This window comes from Pseudophryne corroboree, chromosome 6 (genome assembly GCF_028390025.1).
Source record: "Pseudophryne corroboree isolate aPseCor3 chromosome 6, aPseCor3.hap2, whole genome shotgun sequence".
Taxonomy (NCBI): Eukaryota; Metazoa; Chordata; class Amphibia; order Anura; family Myobatrachidae; genus Pseudophryne; species Pseudophryne corroboree.
The window spans coordinates 138,567,753-138,590,211 of NC_086449.1; the positions used below are offsets into that span (position 1 = coordinate 138,567,753).

Here is a 22,459-nt window from a genome sequence, read left to right on the forward strand (position 1 = left end):
TGTATGACGACACATTTAGGTACACTGGGAAAGAGTTACAAGCCTACAAAACAGAACTGGTTCAGCATAGGATGATTCTCAATTACCTCACAGCTGTGACAGGCGGGTATTGTGTTACCCTGGCAACTCAATATGGAATCAAATGCTGCACGTACATTACAAACAGCACGGAGGACCCAGCCGAGGTCATAGACCAAAAGATGGATGACATTTTACAATTAAAATGGGAGTTCCGAAGGAAACACAATCTCACCCTTGCTGCTGTGGGTAATGAGCTGACCAGTTGGGTGTCATGGTTGAACCCACGAAATTGGTTCTCTGGTTTAGGAGAATGGGCCCAAGGTATTATTATGGATGTAGGGAAATTTCTCTTGTGTATTCTGGGTGTCATCATATTGGTCGGTCTGATATTTAGATGCGTTCGGGTTTTAGCGAAGCGTAAAAGTAATACCAGGGTGATGAGTCTAAGGAGCGAGGACACTGTACTAACAACAACAAATTTGATGTATGACCCAACGATAGAGACAATGTTGTGATGAAAATGTGATTCCACAGTCCGTTTCTTTCACCCGTTTCTCCTTTGTTTTTCTCCAAGGTACAAAGACCCGCTTGGAAGAAGGATTTGAAGACCACATTTATACAAAGATTTCTTTATGGACTATGTTGCCGGCCCCCAATATCCCTAGTGACTTTAATGAAAACGCTAGCCCAGAACTTTAGTGATTTAAAATTTTATGGACATTGAAACGGCTTTGCTCGCATTATAGCAAAAGCCCAAAGAGACTACAGTCAACATGTACATCGAGACAAGACGCAAGACCAGACCTCAATCAACAAATGTATATTAAACTCACATAGTTTATGACTGCATTTACCATAATTGCTTCTTATCTTCATTTCTACAACCTTCAGGTAATGACACACATAGTCGATAGGGAACATAGGCACAGATATCAGCACTCACATATCCCCCCATTCATGTATCATCAACTAAAATGTGCTCCCCCATTTTGTTGCAACCAAAAGCCGAAAAGAGCTCGGTAAAGTTTGACAGCCCATCCACAGGCCCGTAATACGGGATAAGAAGGAATTCAAATGTATACTTCGCAATACCTCGAAGCTTGATTTAAAACACGTACGGCAAGATGATATATGACCCCTCAAACATGGACTCATGCACACATGCTTCTACTATCTCACTAGGTCATACCTTTTTCCCACCTTCCTCTCTTCTCCCTTACCCAATCATAGAAATGTATTTATACCTGACATATATTTTTCTCTTTTTGAACTGTTTTAGGAAGTGGCAGTTATTGATGACTGCCAAAGGGTGGACTGTCAAAGTCAGAAAAATATCATGCTACACGTTGCCATATATTCACCTCATGCGCGTGCCTGCTGCACGTGCATATTCTCTCCCGTGCGTGCGGATATACGCAGCCGCGTGATGGCGCCTCGACCATGCGCTCGAGCGCGTGGTATGTGCATTTACGGTAGAGTTTGTGTGCGTCTAGCGGGCGACTCAATCGTTTAATAATAGAACCAAATAGTATGTTTTATAGATAATGTTCCCCTTAATAATGACTGTAAGTTTGGTTAATGTAAATGGTCGCTGGACAGAGGAATTCCTCTTTGTATGGTACGAAGGGTCAGACAGGGTTTGAACAGCTGTGTCTGGTACCTAACTAAAGAACATTTTAATAGCAACAATCCGGTGTTGGTTAGGTAAAGATTAATCGCTCATGCGTATAGTTATGGCCATTAGTAGATTCTGGACATTTCATATATTTGCGATTCATTACCCATGCGGCGGGAATCTTCAGATTCCCTCCTACTTGAGCAGTTTGATATAGTCACAGCCCACCTGTTCAAACTAACCTATGACCTTTTGATATGATGCGAGGAGACATTCCTGTGTCCAATGAACAATGAGATTATAGGTCCCTTTGTAGTATACTGTACTCAGTGTATATAAGATCAGCCAGCCTGGGCAGCTCACTGTCACTCCACAAACGGTTTTCATATTGACTAACTCGGAGCTGGTACCAGGCTGCGCAGCGATCGTTCCCAGTGTGTGTAAGTAATTCTCTGTAATCATCTCGCTCTTTGTTTGTATTGGCCACATTCTCTCTCTCTCTCTCTCTGTTTAGTATAAGATTGTAACGTTATTGTATATTTCTGTCTAGATAATCTGTTAGAATTATATGTTAGTCTGTAGTGTATGACTTGTAACTGTTTCCCCTTTTCAATATAACTAATAGCTTGTTAGTAAAGGTGTTGGAACCTTAGCACGGTATCGTGTGTTCATTACATTGCAGTGGGTAATAGGAGCGTCTCGATCGCTCAAACAGCTTTAGTGTTAATCAGGTTAAGCAGCGTTATATCGCTACAGTGTTTCAGTACAAGGTTTGCAGTATAAGAGTATCATTTCTGTGTGTTACATTCAAGGTTTACTGATTGTCATCTTGTGAGCGTCTGCGCCGCTCGTGATCTCCTCGTGGTCTCGAGCGTCCGCTACGCTGGTAGCGTAGCATTACGGTAGTCGCTCGCCTATAGCGTGCTCGACACCACGCATTAAGCTGTGAGCGAGCGTGCCGCATGTGCGTCTCGATCACGGCCGAGCGTATGCTACGCTAAGTGCGTACCCTTACGGTACCCCATACGCCAATTGCGTACCGTGTCTCTTACCCATTATTGTGAAGGTTATAAGGTAATCAAAATCAGCATTATCAATTGGCGGCTCGTCCGTCCTCCACATATCCGCACTAGCGAAAACAAACGTTATCTGTCAGCAAGGGCGGGAAGGCAGTATCCCTTCGTATCGGGATACAGTAGTGCTGGCTAGATAAGCGTCTGTTTCGCTACGTGAAGGAGTGCTGGTGGAATCCGGAACCGGAGGTAAGAACAATACGCTAGTGTCTTTTAAAACTGTTTATTTCTGTTTTGCGTACACACGCACGCACGCACACACCTGTATTTCTTTTCACTTGTGTATTTTCACATATCATTTTCCTGTTTGCCATTTCACAATTGATAACGTGCTGAGAAAGATCTGTTGCTATTGGTAGTTAAGAGTAAAAATAATACGTTAAGGAGTAATTTGTAATACACGCGCACGGCTTGCCTAAAATACAAGGAAGTTTGGTGTGGTGTTCAGTAGATGATTACACTTAAAGATCATCTACATTGATATAAACGTGTTAAATTGTATTTCTGTGGATATACCTGGCTGGCGTACACGTGTCTCTAACAAAGGGCGGGACTAGGGTACGCGACGCAAGGGCCGACGCACGGAGCGTATACTACGCAACGGAGCGTCTGGGTACGCCCACATAATACAAATCACACGATAGTATTGTTTTAATTAGGCGATAAGGAGGCAACGCGAAAATAGCGCAAATCGATCTCAGTGTCCAAAATTTTAAGCTAATAGATCCTTCTCTAGTTGTAACTCCTCGGGATTAGCCTGCGATACTGAATGAAAGGGATTTCTGCGCAGAAACGAAAGTAAAGAGTACATGAGGTGAAAGAGTGTGTATACATATATATGTTTCTAATTTTGGGGGTTTGAACCAAGGAAATCATCGAGTTCTCGTGAAGGTACATACGGGTAAGTGACTGCATGGTGGCTTGGGAGGCATCCCTTGTTAAACATTTAAAAAAGAGCATTAGAGTATAGCAGACCAGGAGGTCTACTGTAGCACAGACCAGGAGGTCCAGACAGACCAGGAGGTCCAGGTACAGCAGACTAAGAAGTCAGCTATAGATAAAAAGTAAAGGAGCACAACACCAGGAAGATTTGAAAAATCGTTAGGGAGGAGCACCGTCGAACTCCAGTTTGTAACCCTGAGAGATAAGGTCCCTTACCCAAGCATCTTGGTAGGAACCGTCCCAGATGTGGCTGAAGTGACGTAACCGAGCTCCCACCCCGAGATCCCCTTGGGTGGGTTGGCACCGTCATGCTGAAGTCTTTGCGGAAGCAGAATTGGTGCTCTGGTCCTGAGATCCGGCAACGGCTGGTTTCTTAGGCTTACCTCTGGTGCCGCCAGCTGCGTTGGAGGCCCCACTGGCCCTAGATCGAAAGCTAGAGGACCGAAAGGACTGAGTAGATGTCCCGGGTAGATACGTCTAGCATGCAGAGCTCCTGAAGGGAGAAACGTGGATTTCCCAGCAGTAGCTTTGGAGATCCATGCGTCCAATTCACCTCCAAAGACCCATTCACTTGTAAAGGAAAGAGATTCCACATTATGTTTGGAGTCAGCGTCAGCAATCCACTGACTACACACTCGGCGTTCCGCCACTAAGCTGCCCGACGGTGGATACGGGCGACCCGGCAGCGGGGGGGAGGTGACGGGGGGAGTGAAGTTTCTTCACTCCCCCCATCACCCAGCTCCATAGCAGTGCATGCTAATATGGACGAGATTGTCCATATTGGCCTGCATGCATAAGCGACCCGGCACCAACGATTAACGAGTGCTGGGCCGCGCATCGTTAATCGTTGGTGCCTACACACTGCACGATATGAACGAGTTCTCGTACATTAATGAACAAGAACGTTCATATCGTGCAGTGAGATCTGTAAGTGTGTAGGGCCCATTACTGCCTAATTCAGAGTTGTTCGCAGCAGCAAATTTGTTAGCAGTGTGCAGAGAGAGTTAGATTTGGGTGGGTGTGTTCAAACTGAAATCTAAATTGCAGTGTAAAAATAAAGCAGCCAGCATTTACCCTGCACAGAAACAAAATAACCCACCCAAATCTAACACTCTCTGCACATGTTATATCTGCCACACCTGCAGTGCACGTGGGGGGTAATTCTGAGTTGATCGCAGCAGGAACTTTGTTAGCAGTTGGGCAAAACCATGTGCACTGCAGGGGAGGCAGATATAACATGTGCAGAGAGAGTTAGATTCGGGTGTGGTGTGTTCAATCTGCAATCTAAGTTGCAGTGTAAAAATAAAGCAGTCAGTATTTACCCTGCACAGAAACAAAATAACCCACCCAAATCTAACTCTCTGCACGTTATATCTGCCTCCCCTGCAGTGCACATGGTTTTGCCCAACTGCTAACAAAGTTCCTGCTGCAATCAACTCAGAATTACCCCCATGGTTTTGCCCAACTGCTAACAAATTTGCTGCTGTAATCAACTCTGAATTATCCCCTCAGTGCCTAAACCTAACACTTCCTCCCTGCAACCTAATGGCCCGTACATACTGGCCGATATATCCGCCGATCTACTGAACGGCTGATATATCGCGGGTCAGTCGGCCAGTGTGTACAGGCGATATGTCTGTGAACTCCATCGTTCTCAGACATATTGCATCAGCCCTGCAGCAGAGCAGACGGCCAATATATCTACCGATATATTGGCACATCCCTGTGTGTGTACGGGCGACCAGCCGACTACCCGTACACAAGTTGCGGCAGCCGGCGGTGATTGACAGCTGAACTGGGCAGGCATGTGTACACGCCCGCCCAGTTCATGACGTCAGTCCCCGACGGATCGGGTAGTGTGTATGAACAACACAATGTTAGCAATGTTCAATTGATCTGCAGATATATCTGTCATTGTGTACCCACCATAACTCTAAACCTCCCTCCCCCATAGCTTAACCCTAACCCCTCTTTCTTAGGCCCAGATTTATCAAGCCTTGGAGAGTGATAAATAACACGGTGATAAAGTACCAACCAATCAGCTCCTAACTGTCATTTTTCAAACAGTCTGTGGCATGGCAGTTAGAAGCTGATTGGCTGGTACTTTATCACCATGCAATTTATCACTCTCCATGGCTTGATAAATGAGGGCCCTAGTTCCTAACCCTAACCCAGCCTAATCTAAGTGCCTAAACCTAACCTCCCCCCATTGAGAGCAATGTCGGTATTCTGGTGCCAGTGTTCCCATGGGTAAGGATACGAGGGCCAGGATTTCGACTGCAGCATCCTCTCTGCCAGGGGTTGCCATTGATAAACTGGGAATAATAATGTCCCCCAATGCAGGTAACGTACAGTAACAGGAACCAGCTCTGCTGGAGCACCCCCAATATTTGGAATGCTTTGTCAATAGCCACGTCTATGTAATATATCAGTCAAGGGAAGGGAGTATAGCAATAGCAACCACAAATTATTAAAAAGCTAGATGTGACAATCATGATGCTGTTTGCATATCATTCCTCATCACTTTCATCAAGTAATACCGCCTCCCGCACTGATATAAATCACCCACTGGTTATTTTTTAATGCTCAGCTGTAATGCGCATGCGCGGCGGTGGCCAACACGGAGACTACACTCCCCAGCAACAGCAGCGCGCCGGCCTTCCCGAATCCCGCACCTACTGCGCCTGCGCGCCGCTCTCACAACAAAAACTACACTTCCCAACATGCCCCACTGCGGCGAGCGCCTGCGCAGTGAGCTCTGTGGGCGGAGCTCCGTGTCAGTGTCGGGCTCTTGCTGCCCCCAGCACAGCGCGCTCCGCCGGCTCTGGGACAACATGGCGCTGAAAAGGATTCAGAAGGTGAGAGCAGCTGGGTAACCAGGGAAGGCCACCCCATTCCCCCGTGACACAGAGCCGCCCGGGTTCCCGCCACCCTCCGTCCCCGGCCGTGCCGCCGCCGCCGGATGGCGAAAGTGTTAGCGGTGATGTGTTGGCGGGATGCCTGGTGGGGAAGGAGTGGGAGAGGCCGGATCACAGGGGCTTTCGGCGGAGCCAAGGACAGCGCGGAACCGATGCCAGATAGTGATCCAGTGTGGCGGGGTCTGCGCATGCGCCTGCTCTGTCACCACCGTCTCCCTCCCCCCTGAGAGAGTGCGGTCTGCGCATGCTCAGCGCTGCGGGAAGGCTCTGTTGCGGCTACTGCGCATGCTCATTAGGGGCGGCCGAGGCGAGGCGGCTGAGCGCATGCGCGGGGGGTGACAGCTGCTCCCTAACCTCCCCCTCCCCTTATTCTCACTGCTATCGTTTGCCAAATAGTGATCCTATAGGCCAGCTGCTGGGGACAGACCTTACATGGGAAGAGGGGACAGGGGGTGAGAAGGGGATAGCGGTCACAGACCTGTCTGCTGTAATATAAGATATAGTAGAGCAGCAGGACCCCTCCACAGTGTCTACCTGGGGGCAGAAGCTGCTCCCCTATAATCCAATGATGGGGGTGACATAGGAATTGTGTAATCCATTCTCATTATAGATGTCTCCAACCATGTTCTGTCACAGTGAATATAAGGTTATTGGGGTGTACAACCCCTTTAATCCATAATATTGATACATCGGAAAATAAAAGTGCAAACCTTCATACCATTTACACTTTTCCTCTTCTTTCCCTGTAATCCCGATTTGTGCAGGAACTAATGGATTTGCAGAGGGATCCCCCAGCTCAGTGCTCTGCTGGTCCTGTGGGAGAGGATTGTACGTAATGTACCCGGCCTGGTAGACATACGCCCCCCTTATAGTGACATCAATAGCCTAACAACTCTTAATTAGCAAAACACTTAAGACTCCGGGAAGATTTGACATTAAACTATATTTTATTTTCTTAAATTCGGTGTATATAATTTATGTTTAGTAATATTCTTTTCGTCTGGGACTCCTGTGATTTAAACAGGTTCGCTGGCTGATTAAAATCAGGTGAAATGTAGGCTTGAAGTCAGCCAGCCACAGAAGCTGTGTAAATCATAGGTGTCCTGTATTGTGGCAAGCCTATTTCTATGCATACATTTCTGATAGTACCTCAGTTGTGCAGCTATACAGCAGGAAAGTGCAGCATTGTGTAAAACCAGCTCTGTGAATTATAGTATAGATTACTATGCATGCTATAGTTTATCTGAACAATACATGTCGCTGCCATCCGTACACTGTCCCTACAACAAAGGATGATCAAGATAACGTGCCTGTAAATTCTAGTTTCCAGCTACCTGCGTTTTTGTTTTGCAGAATGTATTTTTATCATGATGTATTTATAGCACTTTCACTAGTACGCTTGCCACCGCTCCCATACACATCTCACTGCCAGAAGTGCAGCATACATTCCATTGAATATCCCCCAAGTTGTGTCTCTCTGTATTTCAGTGTTTCACTGGCAGGCGACTATCATGGGCCCTGTAAGTATCTTGTCCCACAATATGTGCACCACTGATCTGTTTGTGTATGAACTAATCTCTGTCACGTCACATTCTTAACAGGGTGTTCAGCACTTCCGCAATATACTGGCAGCTGCTTCTTACTGAAGTGTAGCTAGACTAGCAAAGATTATCTTTAAATGATATAATGCAAACCGCATAATATACTGTGAAGTAGTTTGGACCTTGGTTACCAGATACTAGAGCAGTGGTTCTCAAACTCGGTCCTCAAGACCCCACACAGTTCACGTTTTGCAGGTAACACAGCAGGAGCACAGGTGTATTCATTACTCTCTGACACACTTATACGGTCCACAGGTGGAGCTAATTATTTCACTTGTGATTCTGTGAGTAGACCTGGAAAACATGCACTGTGTGGGGTCCGGAGGACCGAGTTTGAGAACCTGTGTACTAGAGAACTGAGAGGTGATATATGCTGGGTGATTTATGTCCATGCAGGTTCAGTCACTAGTCCTGACTGTAGTAGGCAGTGTCCTAGTGGATGCCGATTTAATTGGACAGAATGTCCAGGCCTCAGGTGTCAGAATGGCTGGTAATATAATGGGTGGCAGTGATACATGCAGGAGAGTATTGGGATAACTGTCGCACAAGAATTAGGTGCGCTTTCATATTTTATCAGCCTATTATTGAAAAGGGTTTATAGAATAAAAGCCAACATTTGATAATTGAGTACAGTACCCCTCTAATCATGGTCAGTCTTCATGAATGTCTCCAGTCATAATAAGACTGTCCTAAGAAGTGATAGGCAGAAAGTGGTGGGAAGCATGTGCTAGACCGGACTGGTGTGAGGTACAGTGTTTCACTTACTTACAGTATACTAATGGGTCTTCAATAATAGTAGCTTGGAGATTGGTGTACGTCATGGGTCTTCAACCTGCGGCCCTCAAGCTGCTGAGGAACTACACATCCCAGCATGACCTGTCTCAGTTTTAGCACACCTTAATAGCAAAACTGTGGCAGGGCATGCTGGGAAATGTAGTTTCACAGCAGCTGGAGGGCCACAGGTTGAAGACTCATGGTGTACATATTGGTGTACTTGGTAGGGACCTGGAACATACATGCGCACAGGACATTGTGTTCGCCACTTTTGGAAAGCACCCAGCAGCAGCAGGGATCACACTTCATGGCTGTATCTTAGTGTTAGGAGCCTGCTAATACAGGGAATTGGTGGTCGTTCAGAGCATGAGACCCCTGTAAGGTTGGGTAGGTGACAGCGTTTAGCGTTGGGGATGTGCCCTGTGATATGCACTGTGTGTGTGAAGTGACCCTACAGTACAATGTTGGGCAGCTAGGTGGCTGCTTTTATGGGTGGGACGCCTGAAGGTTTAGGAGTTGGATGTAGGTGCGACCCGGCGTGGGATACCGGAGCAGACTGCATGGCTCACATTGTAGGTCAGAGGTTTCTCGTTTGTTCTACGGCGTAATTTATGTTCTGGGGTAATATTGTTTCTAATGAGACTTGGTCAATTTCATTTACTATATTATGCGAATATATCCATTTTGGAGCTAATTATAAACAATAATATAAAATTGTAATGTAATTTTTAGTAGAATATAATGAAACCTCTGCTGCAAAGCTATAACCATGGCTGGCTAGTGAACAAGTGACCATATAGTCCATGTAGTTTTGGTTATACTGTGGCTTCTCTCTCTCGAAGACACTTCTGTATCCTCTGTCGCCCTTTTTCCCCCTACGGATTGCTACCCTCCCCCATTGCTGACATGCTTCTTCATTTTTCAGAATGACAGCCCTTTCCAAGGTGGCGTTTTCTTCCTCACCATTCATTTTCCCACAGATTATCCCTTCAAACCCCCCAAGGTAAGGATAGAGGAGGCTCGGCAGCCATGACAGAGCGCAGAACAAATAACCACTGGAATGTTCTTATTAGCAGGTCATCATATTGTTTTCTCTCTTAACAGGTGGCATTTACAACCAAAATCTATCACCCCAACATTAACAGTAATGGCAGCATTTGCCTGGATATCCTACGAAGCCAGTGGTCACCGGCTCTTACTGTATCCAAGGGTCAGTCACCAGAATTGTCACATTATGAAGTGGGGCTGCATATATTGATGTGTGACGCTCACATGTAAACCATTGACTGCCCGCTCTGGGTGTCTATTTTCATGATAACATTTGTTTAAACATCTTTAAAGTGTATTGTATGTTCTTATACATACAGTATGCAGTAGCATAGAGCAGATGTATTCATCATACGGCCCTCCAGCTGCTGTGTAACTACACACCCCAGCATGCCCTGCCACAAGTTTAGTATGCCCTAATAATAAAACTGTGACAGTGCATGCTGGGATGTGTAGGTACGCAGCAGCCAGGACCAAAAGCTGATTACTCCTGGCATAAAGTTTTCCCATGTAAAAGGGTTGACATGCGCAGTAATCACTGTTGTTTTCTCCTTGCAGTTCTGCTGTCTATCTGCTCTCTCCTCTGTGACCCCAACCCAGACGATCCTTTGGTGCCAGAGATCGCTCACACATATAAAGCAGACCGGGAGAAGTACGTAGGACATAACTATTTTTTATATTTGGTACCTAGAAAACACCATCTTGGTGTCAGTTTGTGCCCCAGATATGGCCTTTCAGTTGTGTCGGAGGGGATGGGCTTGGCCGGAACTACACAGCTTTGCTTTGATATCCAGAGGCTTGTTCCTGAGGCATTTTAGAAAGCGGCGCAGTTGGCTCTTGGCCAAAAAGGGATTGCAAAGCAGACCTATTGCTGATTTACCTGTAGCTCCAATGCAGCCTCCTCTGATAGACGAGTCTGTACTTGGAGGGATCGAATGCAGAAAAGTGTGCTTTTTATGATTATTCACTTGTATCTATAATGCACCAAACTACAAACCGTAACAGGGTATCAGAGCATATGTACAACGCGCAATGGAAGGTGATAGCATAGGTGGCAAACATTAATAACACGGCCCAACCTCCTATAGGGTTAATGGTCCCGTTTCCCGCTGACAGGACACTGAGCTCCTGAGGGAACCATTCGCAAGCCCCAACCATGGGGAGCGTACATTCCCGCAGCACGCCGCCACCCCTAACGGAGCCAGAAGTAAGAAAAGTGGTGAGTAGGCGGCCCGGTTAGCGGGTCACCAGCTGTAATGGTGGCATAAGGGTATGGAGCGCAGCGCTGACATGCAGGCTGCGTCTCCAGGCTCAGGACAACATTCCGTGTGTGTGCCGCTGTGAGGGGCGAGCTGAGCCACTAAAAACAATACCCACACTGGCAGTACAGCTTACAGGGGTTCTATCCCGCTGTTAAGCATCACAAACACCTCAGCCAGTATAATAAAACCGGGAAGACCGTGCGCCATTAAGGGGGCGGGGCTTCACTATGAGCTGAACCAGCAGCTCACCAGCGCCATTTTCCCCCTGCAACTCACGCTGACAAGACTGGCAGGGAAGCGCAGGTCCTCCACAATTCCTCAGCGGTAGCAGTGGGTCATAGTAAGGGGGGGGGGGGGGGGGGGAAGCGTTGTTAGAATAAATAGGGGGACATTCATTAGGCAGTGATAAGAGCGGAGAAGTGAGCCAGTGGAGAAGTTGCCCCATCAACCAATCAGCAGCTCTGTGTAATTTTATAGTATGCAAATTATAGATGTTACTTCAGTGCTGATTGTGGCTCACTTCTCCGCTCTTATCACTGCTTAGTAAATGTCCCCCTAAGCCCCTTTTAAGGGTGCTTAGTCTGCGACCCAGCTAAGCTTGGCATTAGCAGTAAGGGCGCTGTGTGGCTGGCTCCATCATACTCTGTGTCTCCCTAGAAGGGCTCTGTGTAGGTTACTTGTGCTTAACCTTTTCCTGTGTGTGTGTGTGGATGTTATTTCACATTTACAATGTCAAAGGAGTGTTTCATGCACGGCGGAGTGATTTTCTTCCCCAGGGGGATCACTGCAATGTACTCAGGATAGTACACATTCTCAGGCTAGTGGGTCCGAACCAGCATGGTTGGATTCACTAAAAGGGATGATCTTGAATATTTCTAATAAATTATTCCAGAATGAGAAAGAGACGCAATACTTAAGACAGCCTGTGGCTGACCTGATGAATAGAGATTCATGCACCACACCGCCTCAGACCCCTACCATTTGTCCACAAAAGCGTACACTGGCCCAAATCCTGCATGCTGACACTGATGACGATGTGTCAGAGGCAGAGGAGGGTGAGGTGGACTCAGTGGGGGGGGATGCAGCTCTGTCACAGGGGGTACAGGCTCTGATAGAAGCTATTAGAGACGTCCTGCAAATTCCTGATAAGGTGACAGAGGGGGATGAGGAGTCTTATTTTAATGTAAAAAAAGAAATCCTCTGCTACTTTTCCTGCATCAAGAGTTGAATTCTCTGTTGAAGAAACCTGGGTTAATCCTGATAAGAAGTTTCAGATCCCTAAGAGATTACTCATAGCCTTCCCTTTTCCTCAGGATGATAGGAAAAAAATGGGAAAACCCACCGATTGTTGACGCATCGGTATCTAGGTTGTCACGTAAGATAGTCTTACCGGTCCCTGGGGCAGCCTCCTGTAAAGGAAGCGGCTGACCGCAAAATTGAGACCACTCTCAAATCCCTGTACACAGTTGCTGGGGTGGCCCAAAGACCCACTATTGCCTGTGCATGGATCATTAGGGCCATTGCTAAATGGTCAGGTAATCTAATTGACTGGTTAGATTCCTTATCCAGGGGGGAGATAATTTTACTCCTACAGCATATACAGGACTCTGCAAATTTTATGGTGGAGGCCATTAAAGAAATTGGCTTGCTCAACGTACGCACCACTGCCATGGCAGTGTCAGCACGCAGAGGCTTGTGGCTACGCTAGTGGACTGCGGATTCGGATTCCAGGAAAATTATCGGATTTAGGTGTGGAAAGCATACCATTCACAGGTGAGGCCCTGTTTGGAGCTGAACTGGATACGTGGATATCCAAGGCTACAGTGGGTAAGTCTACATACCTTCCTTCTGCAGCTCCCCCAGCTAGGAAGACCTACTCTGCTCCAACTCTGCAGTCCTTTCGGTCAGCCAAATTTAAAAGTAAATCCAAAGGTTCTCCTACAGCCGTCACAGGCAATAGAGGTAAATCCAGAAAACAAGCAACTGCAGGTTCACAGGAACAGAACTCCGGTTCTGCTTCCTCAAAGCTTACAGCATGATGGTGGACCGCACTGCCTGGGAGACAGGCAGGTGGGAGCCTGATTACAATATTTCAGTCACATATGGGCAACATCATGCCAGGATCCCTGGGTAAAAGATCTTATCGCCCAGGGCTACAGACTGGAGTTTCAGGAACTCCCACCTCACAGATTCTTTAAATCAGGCTTTTACCAGCTTCTCAAGAAGCAAGTATGACTTTACAGGAAGCAATTCAAAAACTGTTACAGACTCGGGTCATTGTTCCAGTTCCACTTCAGCTGCAAAACAAGGGTTATTATTCCAACCTGTTTGTGGTACCAAAACCGGACGGTTCGGTAAGGCCCATTTTAAACCTCAAGTCACTGTACCCGTACTTACGGGTGTTCAAGTTCAAGACGGAGTCTCTGAGAGTGATGATCTCAGGTCTGGAGGAGGGGGAATTCCTGGTGTCTCTGGATAGTAAGGATGCGTACCTTCATATTTTCCGATTTGGCTGCCTCATCAGGCTTTCCTAAGGTTTGCATTACAGGACTGTCACTACCAGTTCCAGGCCCTGCCATTAGGCCTCTCCACGGCACCGAGGGTGTTCACCAAGGTAATGGCAGCGATGATGTTTCTCCTCTGCAAACAAGGAGTGAACATAATACCGTACCTGGATGATCTGCTGATAAAAGCACCATCCAAGGAGAGGTTGTTGGACAACATTGCCCTCTCAACCCGACTACTCCCAAGATCACGGGTGGATTCTGAACCTACCAAAATCTCACCTGGAACCAAGACGGAGGCTTCCGTTCCTGGGGATGATACTGGATATGGAGGCACAGAAGGTATTCCTTCCATTAGAAAAGGCATTGGTAATCCAGTCAATGGTACGGGATGTTCTAAAACCAACCCAGATATCGGTGCATCTATGCATTCGCCTTCTGGGGAAGATGGTAGCCTCTTACGAGGCACTGCAGTACGGAAGGTTTCACGCAAGGCCCTTCCAGCTGGATCTGTTGGACAAATGGTACTGATCGTATCTTCACATGCACCAGAGGATACATCTGTCGCCAAAGGCCAGGATTTTTCGGTGGCTTCAGACCTCTCTTGACCGAGGGCCAAAGGTTTGGGATTCAAAATTGGATTCTGCTAACCACAGATGCAAGCCTCAGAGGTTGGGGAGCAGTCACCCAGGAGGAACAGTTCCAAGGAAAATGGTCAAGTCAGGAAACCATTCTTCCAATCAACATTCTGGAACTAAGGGCCATATACAACGCCCTTCTACAGGCATCACATCTTCTTCAAGATCACGCCATTCATGTTCAGTCGGACAATGTAACGGCGGTAACGTGCATAAACCGACAGGGCGGAACGAAGAGCAGAGCAGCAATGTCAGAGGTAACAAGGATTCTCCTCTGGGCAGAAAGACATGCTGTGGCATTGTCGGCAATCTTTATTCTGGGAGTAGACAACTGGGAAGCAGACTTCCTCAGCAGACACGACCTCCAGGGGGGAGTGGGGCCTTCACCCGGAGGTGTTCAGGTGCTTGACACGTCGGTGGGGAATTCCACAAATCGACACAATGGCCTCTCATCTCAACAAGAAGCTCAAACGGTATTGTTCCAGGTCGAGAGACCTACAGGCAGTGGCGTTGGATGCTCTGGTGACTCCATTGGTCTACCAGATGGTGTACGTGTTTCCACCACTTCCATTGATCCCAAGAATTCTCAAAAGAAAAAAAGGGAAAAGATTCAAGCAGTTCTCATTGCTCCGGACTGGCCAAGAAGGGCCTGGTACGCGGATCTACTGGAGATGCTCTTAGAGGATCCGTGGCCGCTACCTCTTTCACGAGGATCTTCTACATCAGGGGCCATTCGTCTATCAAGACTTACCACGGCTACGTTTGATGGCATGGAAGTTGAGCGTCAAATTCTAGCCCGGAAAGGGATCCTGGACAGGGTTATTCCAACCTTGATTCAAGCCAGAAAGGGGGTAACGTCTAAACATTACCACCGTATTTGGAAAAAATGTCTCTTGGTGTGAGAACCGGAAATTCCCTACGGTGGAATTTCAACTGGGATGTTTTCTGCTTTTTCTGCAGTCAGGTGTGGATGTGGGCCTATGTTTGGGCTCCATAAAAGTCCAGATTTCGGTCTTATCCATTTTCTTCCAGAAACAATTGGCTTCTCCTACAGCACCTTGGGATCTCAACGTGGTGTTGCAGTTCCTACAATCGGAATGGTTTGAGCCTTGACAGGAGGTTGACGTAAAGTTTCTTATGTGGAAGACCGTCACACTATTGGCCTTGGCTTCAGCAAGACGTGTGTCGGAGCTGGGGGGGGGGGGGGGGGGTTGTCTCACAAAAGCCCCTATTAGATTTTTCATGAAGAATGAGCTGAACTCAGAACTCGTCAGCAATTTCTTCCTAAAGTGGTGTCTGCGTTTCATGTCAACCAACCTATTGTGGTTCCAGTGGTTACTGACACCTCTGCTACTTCAAAGTCATTGGATGTTGTGCAGGCTTTGAAGATCTATGTGAAGCGGACGGCCCGTCACAGAAAATCGGACTCGCTGTTTGTTCTCTATGATCCCGATAAAGGGGGTCTTTCCGACCCGTTCGCTCGCTGCGTTTTCACGCAGCAGAGCGAACGGGTCCCTGCTGCGCATGCGCCGGCGCCTTTGTGCGCATGCGGGACGGCTGTGGCACGACAGCAATCGCCTCTGCCTGATTGACAGGCAGGGGCGATCGATGGGCGGGAGGGGGCGAAATGGTGGCGTTTGGCCGCCGTTTCATAGGCGTGGTCCGGCCAACGCAGGCGTGGCCGGACCGAACGGGGGGCGGGCCGCATCAGCTGCGTGGCGTGATACGCAGCCGCTGCAGGCCAGGGAGCGAGGAGTAGCTCCCAGCCAGCTCGCTAAAACTGCGCTGGCCGGGAGTTACTCCTGAAGTGCAAAGGCATCGCCGCTGTGCCGATGCTTTTGCACTTCTGCGAGGGGGGGCCGGACTGACATGCGGGGCGGACTAGCTCCGTGCTGGGCGTCCCTCCGCATGTCGGGAAAGATGATCGTAGCTGTGCAAAATTTTGCACAGCTACGATCAACTCGGAATGACCCCCAAAATTGGGTGTCCTGCTTCAAAGCAGTCTGTTGCTCGCTGGATCAGTCTTACTATCCAGCATGCTTATTCTACGGCAGGTTTGCCAGTTCCAAGATCTGTACAGGCCCACTCTACTAGGTCGGTGGGTTCTTCCTGGGCGGCTGCCCGGGGTGTCTCGGCTTTACAGCTCTGCCGAGCAGCTACTTGGTCAGGTTCGAGCACGTTTTCTAAGTTCTACAAGTTCGATACTTTGGCCTCTGAGGACCTTCAGTTTGCTGAGGTTCCTGCAGAACTGAGTGACCACTCTCCCACCTGGTTTGGGAGCTTTGGTACATCCTCATGGTACCAAATGGACCCCAGTATTCTATAGGACGTAAGAGAAAATAGGATTTTAATTACCTACCGGTAAATCCTTTTCTCGTAGTCCGTAGAAGATACTGGGCGCCAGCCCAGTGCTTCGTGTTTTTCTGCACTGTTACTTGGTTAAGTATTGTTGTTGGTACAGTTCAAGTTGGGTTAGCATGGCTTTCCTCTTGTTTTCTCGGTGTGTGCTGGTTCGAATCTCACCACGTTCCTTTTAAATCCTTCTCTCAAGGTATGTCCGTTTCCTCGGGCACAGTTTCTAAACGGAGTCTGGTAGGAGGGGCATAGAGGGAGGAGCCAGCGCACACTATTGATTTCTTAAAGTGCCCAAGGCTCCTAGTGGACCCGTTTATACCCCATGGTACTAATGTGGACCCCAGTATCCTCTACGGACTACAGGAAAAGGATTTACCAGTAGGTAATTAAAATCCAATTTTTGTGAATAATTATTTCATAGTACCTGTATAGAAGAGATTGGCACTACCAATTCTGTTTAGTCATGTCATTGTGTGCTGGGTAGTCTGTCCTGGACTGTCATGGTGCAATGTGTGTGTATAGGGGATTGGCACTGCCAGTGCTGGGTATTCATGTCATTGTTTGTGTGTATATAGGGGATTTGTACTGCCATGTTATGGTGCAGTGTGTGTATCGATAATATCGTTGGTTGATAAATATATAAATATCATTTCATTTTAGGACTCTGTAATTGTGGGATATTATTTTGGGGGTTTAAGTGACTATTTCCCTCTCCATTTGCAGGTATAACAGACTAGCACGAGAATGGACACAGAAATATGCAATGTAACACACTCTAATAGCACAGCCAGACTGACAGACTGGAGAGGGCAGAGACCCTCCCACTTCTCTTGTTTATCTTCTTGTGCCAACATCCCTGCAATGTTTTTATACTATACCGACCAACCAAAAATAACCCAGCAACTCCAAGGATGCCCCCTTTCCCCCTCCACATTCACCTTTACGCAACTTGGCTGAGGAAGAGGCTTACTCCTTCTCACTCCAGAATCTGCTGCTGTTAGGACACTCTCCTGCCTATTCTACTTGTATGCCTGGCTCCAATAGGTTGAGCACCTCTCCCTTCTGCATCGAAACCTCCCTGCCCTGAGATCTGCTTTCAAAGTGCTCATATATCACCTTACCCTCTTCTTTAAATAACTCAGGACATGGATATTTGTTTGGGAAGGGTCCCATGAACCTCCCCTTCTGTAGCCCTCCCTTTCCCAGCGTAGCATGGCTAGTAGCTGCTGTTGCTGGTACAAGAGTCCTCGTGGAAATTGGAGGAAGATCAGGTGTCATCTGAGTTTCCAGGCCATTCACTTGCCATAAAGTTGTCTCTCTCGTCCTATGTCTGTACTGAGCAGAAGAGCCAAGATGAATATGGAAGAACAGTTTGCAATGCAATTCGCACAACGTGGCAGTATTGTTTGCAATGGCTACACTCCCTGAATGTCTGTCTGCTGTACAATCTTTATAGTCAGAGTGGGGAGAACGGACTCCTGGAACCCCCTATTCTATTTTTAATGAATGAGCAAGCTCTATGCTTATTACACCAATAACTATTCATGGTACCTTGGGGATGTGCGTCATCAACACAATGGTGGTACGCTTATCTGCCTAGCATCTCTGTTTACTTGGATAAGATTGTGTCATTAACACTCATCTGTGTTACTTCTATCATCACACTAACTCATATCATTGTGTGCTTAGGATATATTTAACGATTTGTGTTAAGCAGGTCTCACCCTACCTAAAATGCTAGCCCCTTTTGTAAATGAACAGGTTTTGCATCATCCATTGTGAAACTCCCTCACTCTCCTTTTGGAGCAGAAGCTTGCAAGCCGCTCTGTCAGTCCAGTGTTTCTGGTGTACCCACATGTGGTTGATACAGCCATTTTGTTGGCTGTTCGGTTCCGTAGGGGCTGGTGCTGTCATTGCTGCCTTAGTGATGTCATCACTACCTGGGGAATTGATAAGGCTGCGTTCTGCTGGTTCAGCCTCCAAGATGGCTGCCTTGACTGTGTACACTTTAAATACTTGAGTGCCAGATGTGCCTTGCAACACGTGACAGGCAGGGGAATGTTTTGTTCAGCACTGTGAATTTAGCTTTGCTCCAGTCTACCTCACTGAATTCTGGGACAAAATGCCCCCACCCTCCCCCACCACTTAAATGAACGGTGGCGACTCTACAATGTTTGCACCGAAGAGCAAAATGCTGTACTGCATACAGGGTCTCTCCTTTGTATCATACAAGCATAGTGAAGAGTCTGAACTTGTACGGTCATTAATACACACAGCTAATCATGAACATGATGTGCTGTATATTTGCAGAGTATCTTTAATATTAATATTACATTGTTTTACATTGCTGAGTATCTACTAAAAACTTGCACTGTGTATTGATGCTGAGTGTCTGTATACAATGTTTATGAATGTGCTGCACTGAATTATGTTACTGAGACTCTGTAGCTCCTGGACTCCAGGACACACATGTAACAGGCTGCAATTTTCTGGTCCTCCTGGGGTGATTTTGACGAGGCAGCTACAAGATTTAAAGCGGCACTTCGTTTTAAAGCAGAACCAGGTTGTTTGTGCTTTAAAACGTGATGCCACTTTAAATCTAGCGGCTATCTCACCAAGATCACTCCGGGACCAGCAAATCATAGCATTACACAGGCCTGAGTCTGCATTGGAGATTTAGTACTAGTTTAATTGATGACAAGTGAACAGGACAGTTGCTGAGTAACCAACCAGTGTTCACATATGTAGTAAATGGGGAAAGCAAATATGGCTGCTCTGAGACTGTTTGCCCAGGAAAGAGGATTAATAGTGGTGTTTGTGCTATGCTCACTCCAGGTCTACCTTCCTCTATAACTCGCAGTTCTCCACCTGTGCTTATTGGGGGAATAGCGCCCAGGACGTTGCATAGTGCTAATCATTATACTCTTTCTTGGGTAAACTGGTTTTCCAAGGTTTTTTCTTTTTGGATTACTACTTTGCATCCTGTAGTAAAACAAACAAACAAAAAAAACACAAAAAAAAGGACCTGTCCCCATGTTGCATACACACAGTGCTAGCAACCACCTTGTCAGCTCACCCAATGTTAATGGGATTGTTCACTAGCAACCAGTACCTCATAATTATTCATCAGGCATCATGAATATTAGTCAAGAAGTGCCTCAGTGATGTCACTGGTTCCCAGCGAATGAGTAGACTTCAGCCTCATAAATATCAGGTGAGCCCACAATTTGGCAATCTGCGCTGTGTGTAGCTGCTCTTTAAATGAAATTGATACCTTGTTCATCCATATCTACAGGAGAAACTGGTCTTGCCCACTTTCATGATATCTCATAAAATGTGCTTGAAAATAAAATCAGCAATGTTAGAACATACCTAGAAGTAAGGGTCACTGCACCTAACTAATTTATTTATTCATGATTATGTTTATATTTAAAAAGAAATCGGTTGTCTTTTCCCCCCCCCTCCATAAACAGGAATCTGCATTAAATGTTTCATCTTCTTCACTCGTCTCTACAGCTTAATATAGACACCCTAGGGCTATTTTATCAATGATTTATTGGATGATTACTACTATATATAAAAAAAAAAAAAAAAAGTGCCAGAATATCTTATATGTTTAATAGAGCGTTGGCTGACTGAGCAGTCCCTGCAAAAGAGTGATTTAAAATGCTGTTGTTTTAGGGATTGCTAATCCCTGTGAACGTCATTGTTGCTTATTCACAGGCCAGGAATCTCCAATAAATCCAGCTATACTGAGCACCTCTATCTTGTTGGGCCTTAAAGTGTTCTGTGCTGCGAATAGACTAGAATGGTTATATTTAAAGTGCCAAAAATACTGCAGATGTCCGGCAGAAAACATTTAAGAAGCATGAATGTGATTATGTAAAAGGTGTTATAAACTTAACATGGAAAAGGCAATATATGGAACAGCTATAACATGCCGGAGGCATAATGCCAGGCTGCGCAGGTGGGAGTGGACAAGAAGACAATACAAGGAGGACTTGCTAGTGACAGCTTGCATTCGGACAGAGTGATGTGACAACAAGCGGCCTAAGGCTGGTTCTAGCCATCGGCTATCAAGCGCAGTGGTTCCCAAACCTTTTTCAATCACAATGCCTTATAGTATCAGCATTTTTTCCAATGGCAACCCTAAGCCAGAAGTTTCTTATTGAGAAACTCAGCAACAATTATTACATTTAAGTAAATTGTCCTTAATTGCCATCGTTAGGCTCTTTTGTGTGGTGGTGCACAGGGTTGCACGTCTTTGTCCCCATATTGTATGAGTGGCATACACCAGCATTGGTTTTGCCTATCACATTGACCAAACCTATTTTATTTGGTATGGGACCATCAATCCATGGCACCCCTGCAAGCGCACTATGGCACCCAGTTTGGGAACCACTTATCTAGCACATTCTATAAAATGCTAGCTAGAATCCAGTTGCTATGGGCGACATCTCCGCTTGTTCTCTTTAGAAGGTTTGAGAAGATACCCCGTTGATCTGTATGAGCCCATATTAAGATTAAAAAAGAAGCACGTCTCTGAATAAAGCGTTCTTGAGATCGTGTATATTTACATAAAGGAGAGGCAGCTACAGTTCATCCTGTTTTAGAGATGGCTTGCCTTCCGCAAGCAGGGATTTCCCATTGATAAATACCAACCTTCCGTGTAATAATGGACAGCATGGGGTAAATTTACTAAGATGGAAGTTCTGTTTAAAATGGGATGTTGCCCATAGCAACCAATCAGATTCCAGGTATTATCTTCTAGAAGGTGCTAGATAAATGAGAAGTAGAAGCTGATTGGTTGCTATGGGCAACATCCCATCTTAAATAGAACTCCCGTCTTAGTAAATTTACCCCCATGTCTGAAATAGATTTAAAGGTTCATGAAATGTTTATTTCCTTTAAATGTGCAACACTGTGGGGGTGTGGGCTCCGGCTGGTTAATGCTGATCTGTATTTGCAAAGAACATATACTGCATTGCATTATTGCTTGTTGATCGTAAACAGGTTGCACTGTATAATAATAGAGAGTATACAGAAACAATCTTGACAAGGACCTTTTATTAAGGGCGATTTGGTTTGTGTGTGTACATGTGGCAGGTAATTTCCATGCAAGTTGATAACAAGGGTTTCCATCGACCATTAAAACCAAAAGCAGCTTTGCGGTGTTGGGGTGTGGTTCATTGGGTCGACCACTATTGGTCGACAGTGACTAGGTTAACACCTGAAATAGGGCGACACGGCTATCAGGTCGACATGGAAAAAGGTCAACATGAGTTTAAAAAACAAAATTGTGTTGTTTTGCTCGTAAAGTGACCGGGAACCCCAATTAGTGCAGCTTCGCTCGCCATCCTTCGGGAAAGGTGCATTGCTCTGCTACCGCTGCGCTTAGCACAGGTTACTATTCCCAATCGTAGGCCACGTGAATCGTAAAGTATGAAAAAGTTCAAAAAATAAAAAATTGTGAAAAACTAATGTTGACCTTTTCATGTGTCGACCTTTGCCATGTCGACCTAATTAATGACTGTCGACCTAAGTGTGGTTGACCTAAAGACCGGATACTGCTTTGTTGGTAGATGACTCTACGTTTAGCTAAACAGCCAGTGTATCAATGTATAACCAAATTTATAGCTGCAAAAGGAGTTCTAGCCTGAGAGATGTAAGGTTCTTCAGTACTAGATGCTGCCACACAACGTGGGCCTG

The 22,459-nt window shown here is 46.4% G+C and overlaps 1 protein-coding gene across 1 annotated transcript; it reads left to right on the top strand.

Annotated features, from left to right (window-relative positions):
• The first annotated feature begins 6,401 nt into the window (after positions 1-6,401).
• On the top strand, positions 6,402-20,237 carry UBE2D4 (ubiquitin conjugating enzyme E2 D4 (putative)). Its single transcript, XM_063931896.1, has 7 exons — positions 6,402-6,509; positions 7,334-7,397; positions 8,058-8,089; positions 9,870-9,947; positions 10,049-10,154; positions 10,550-10,643; positions 17,474-20,237. Exons 1-7 carry the CDS (start codon positions 6,486-6,488, stop codon positions 17,517-17,519), a joined length of 444 nt encoding a protein of 147 aa, XP_063787966.1. The 5' UTR covers positions 6,402-6,485; the 3' UTR covers positions 17,520-20,237.
• Positions 20,238-22,459: the final 2,222 nt, after the last annotated feature.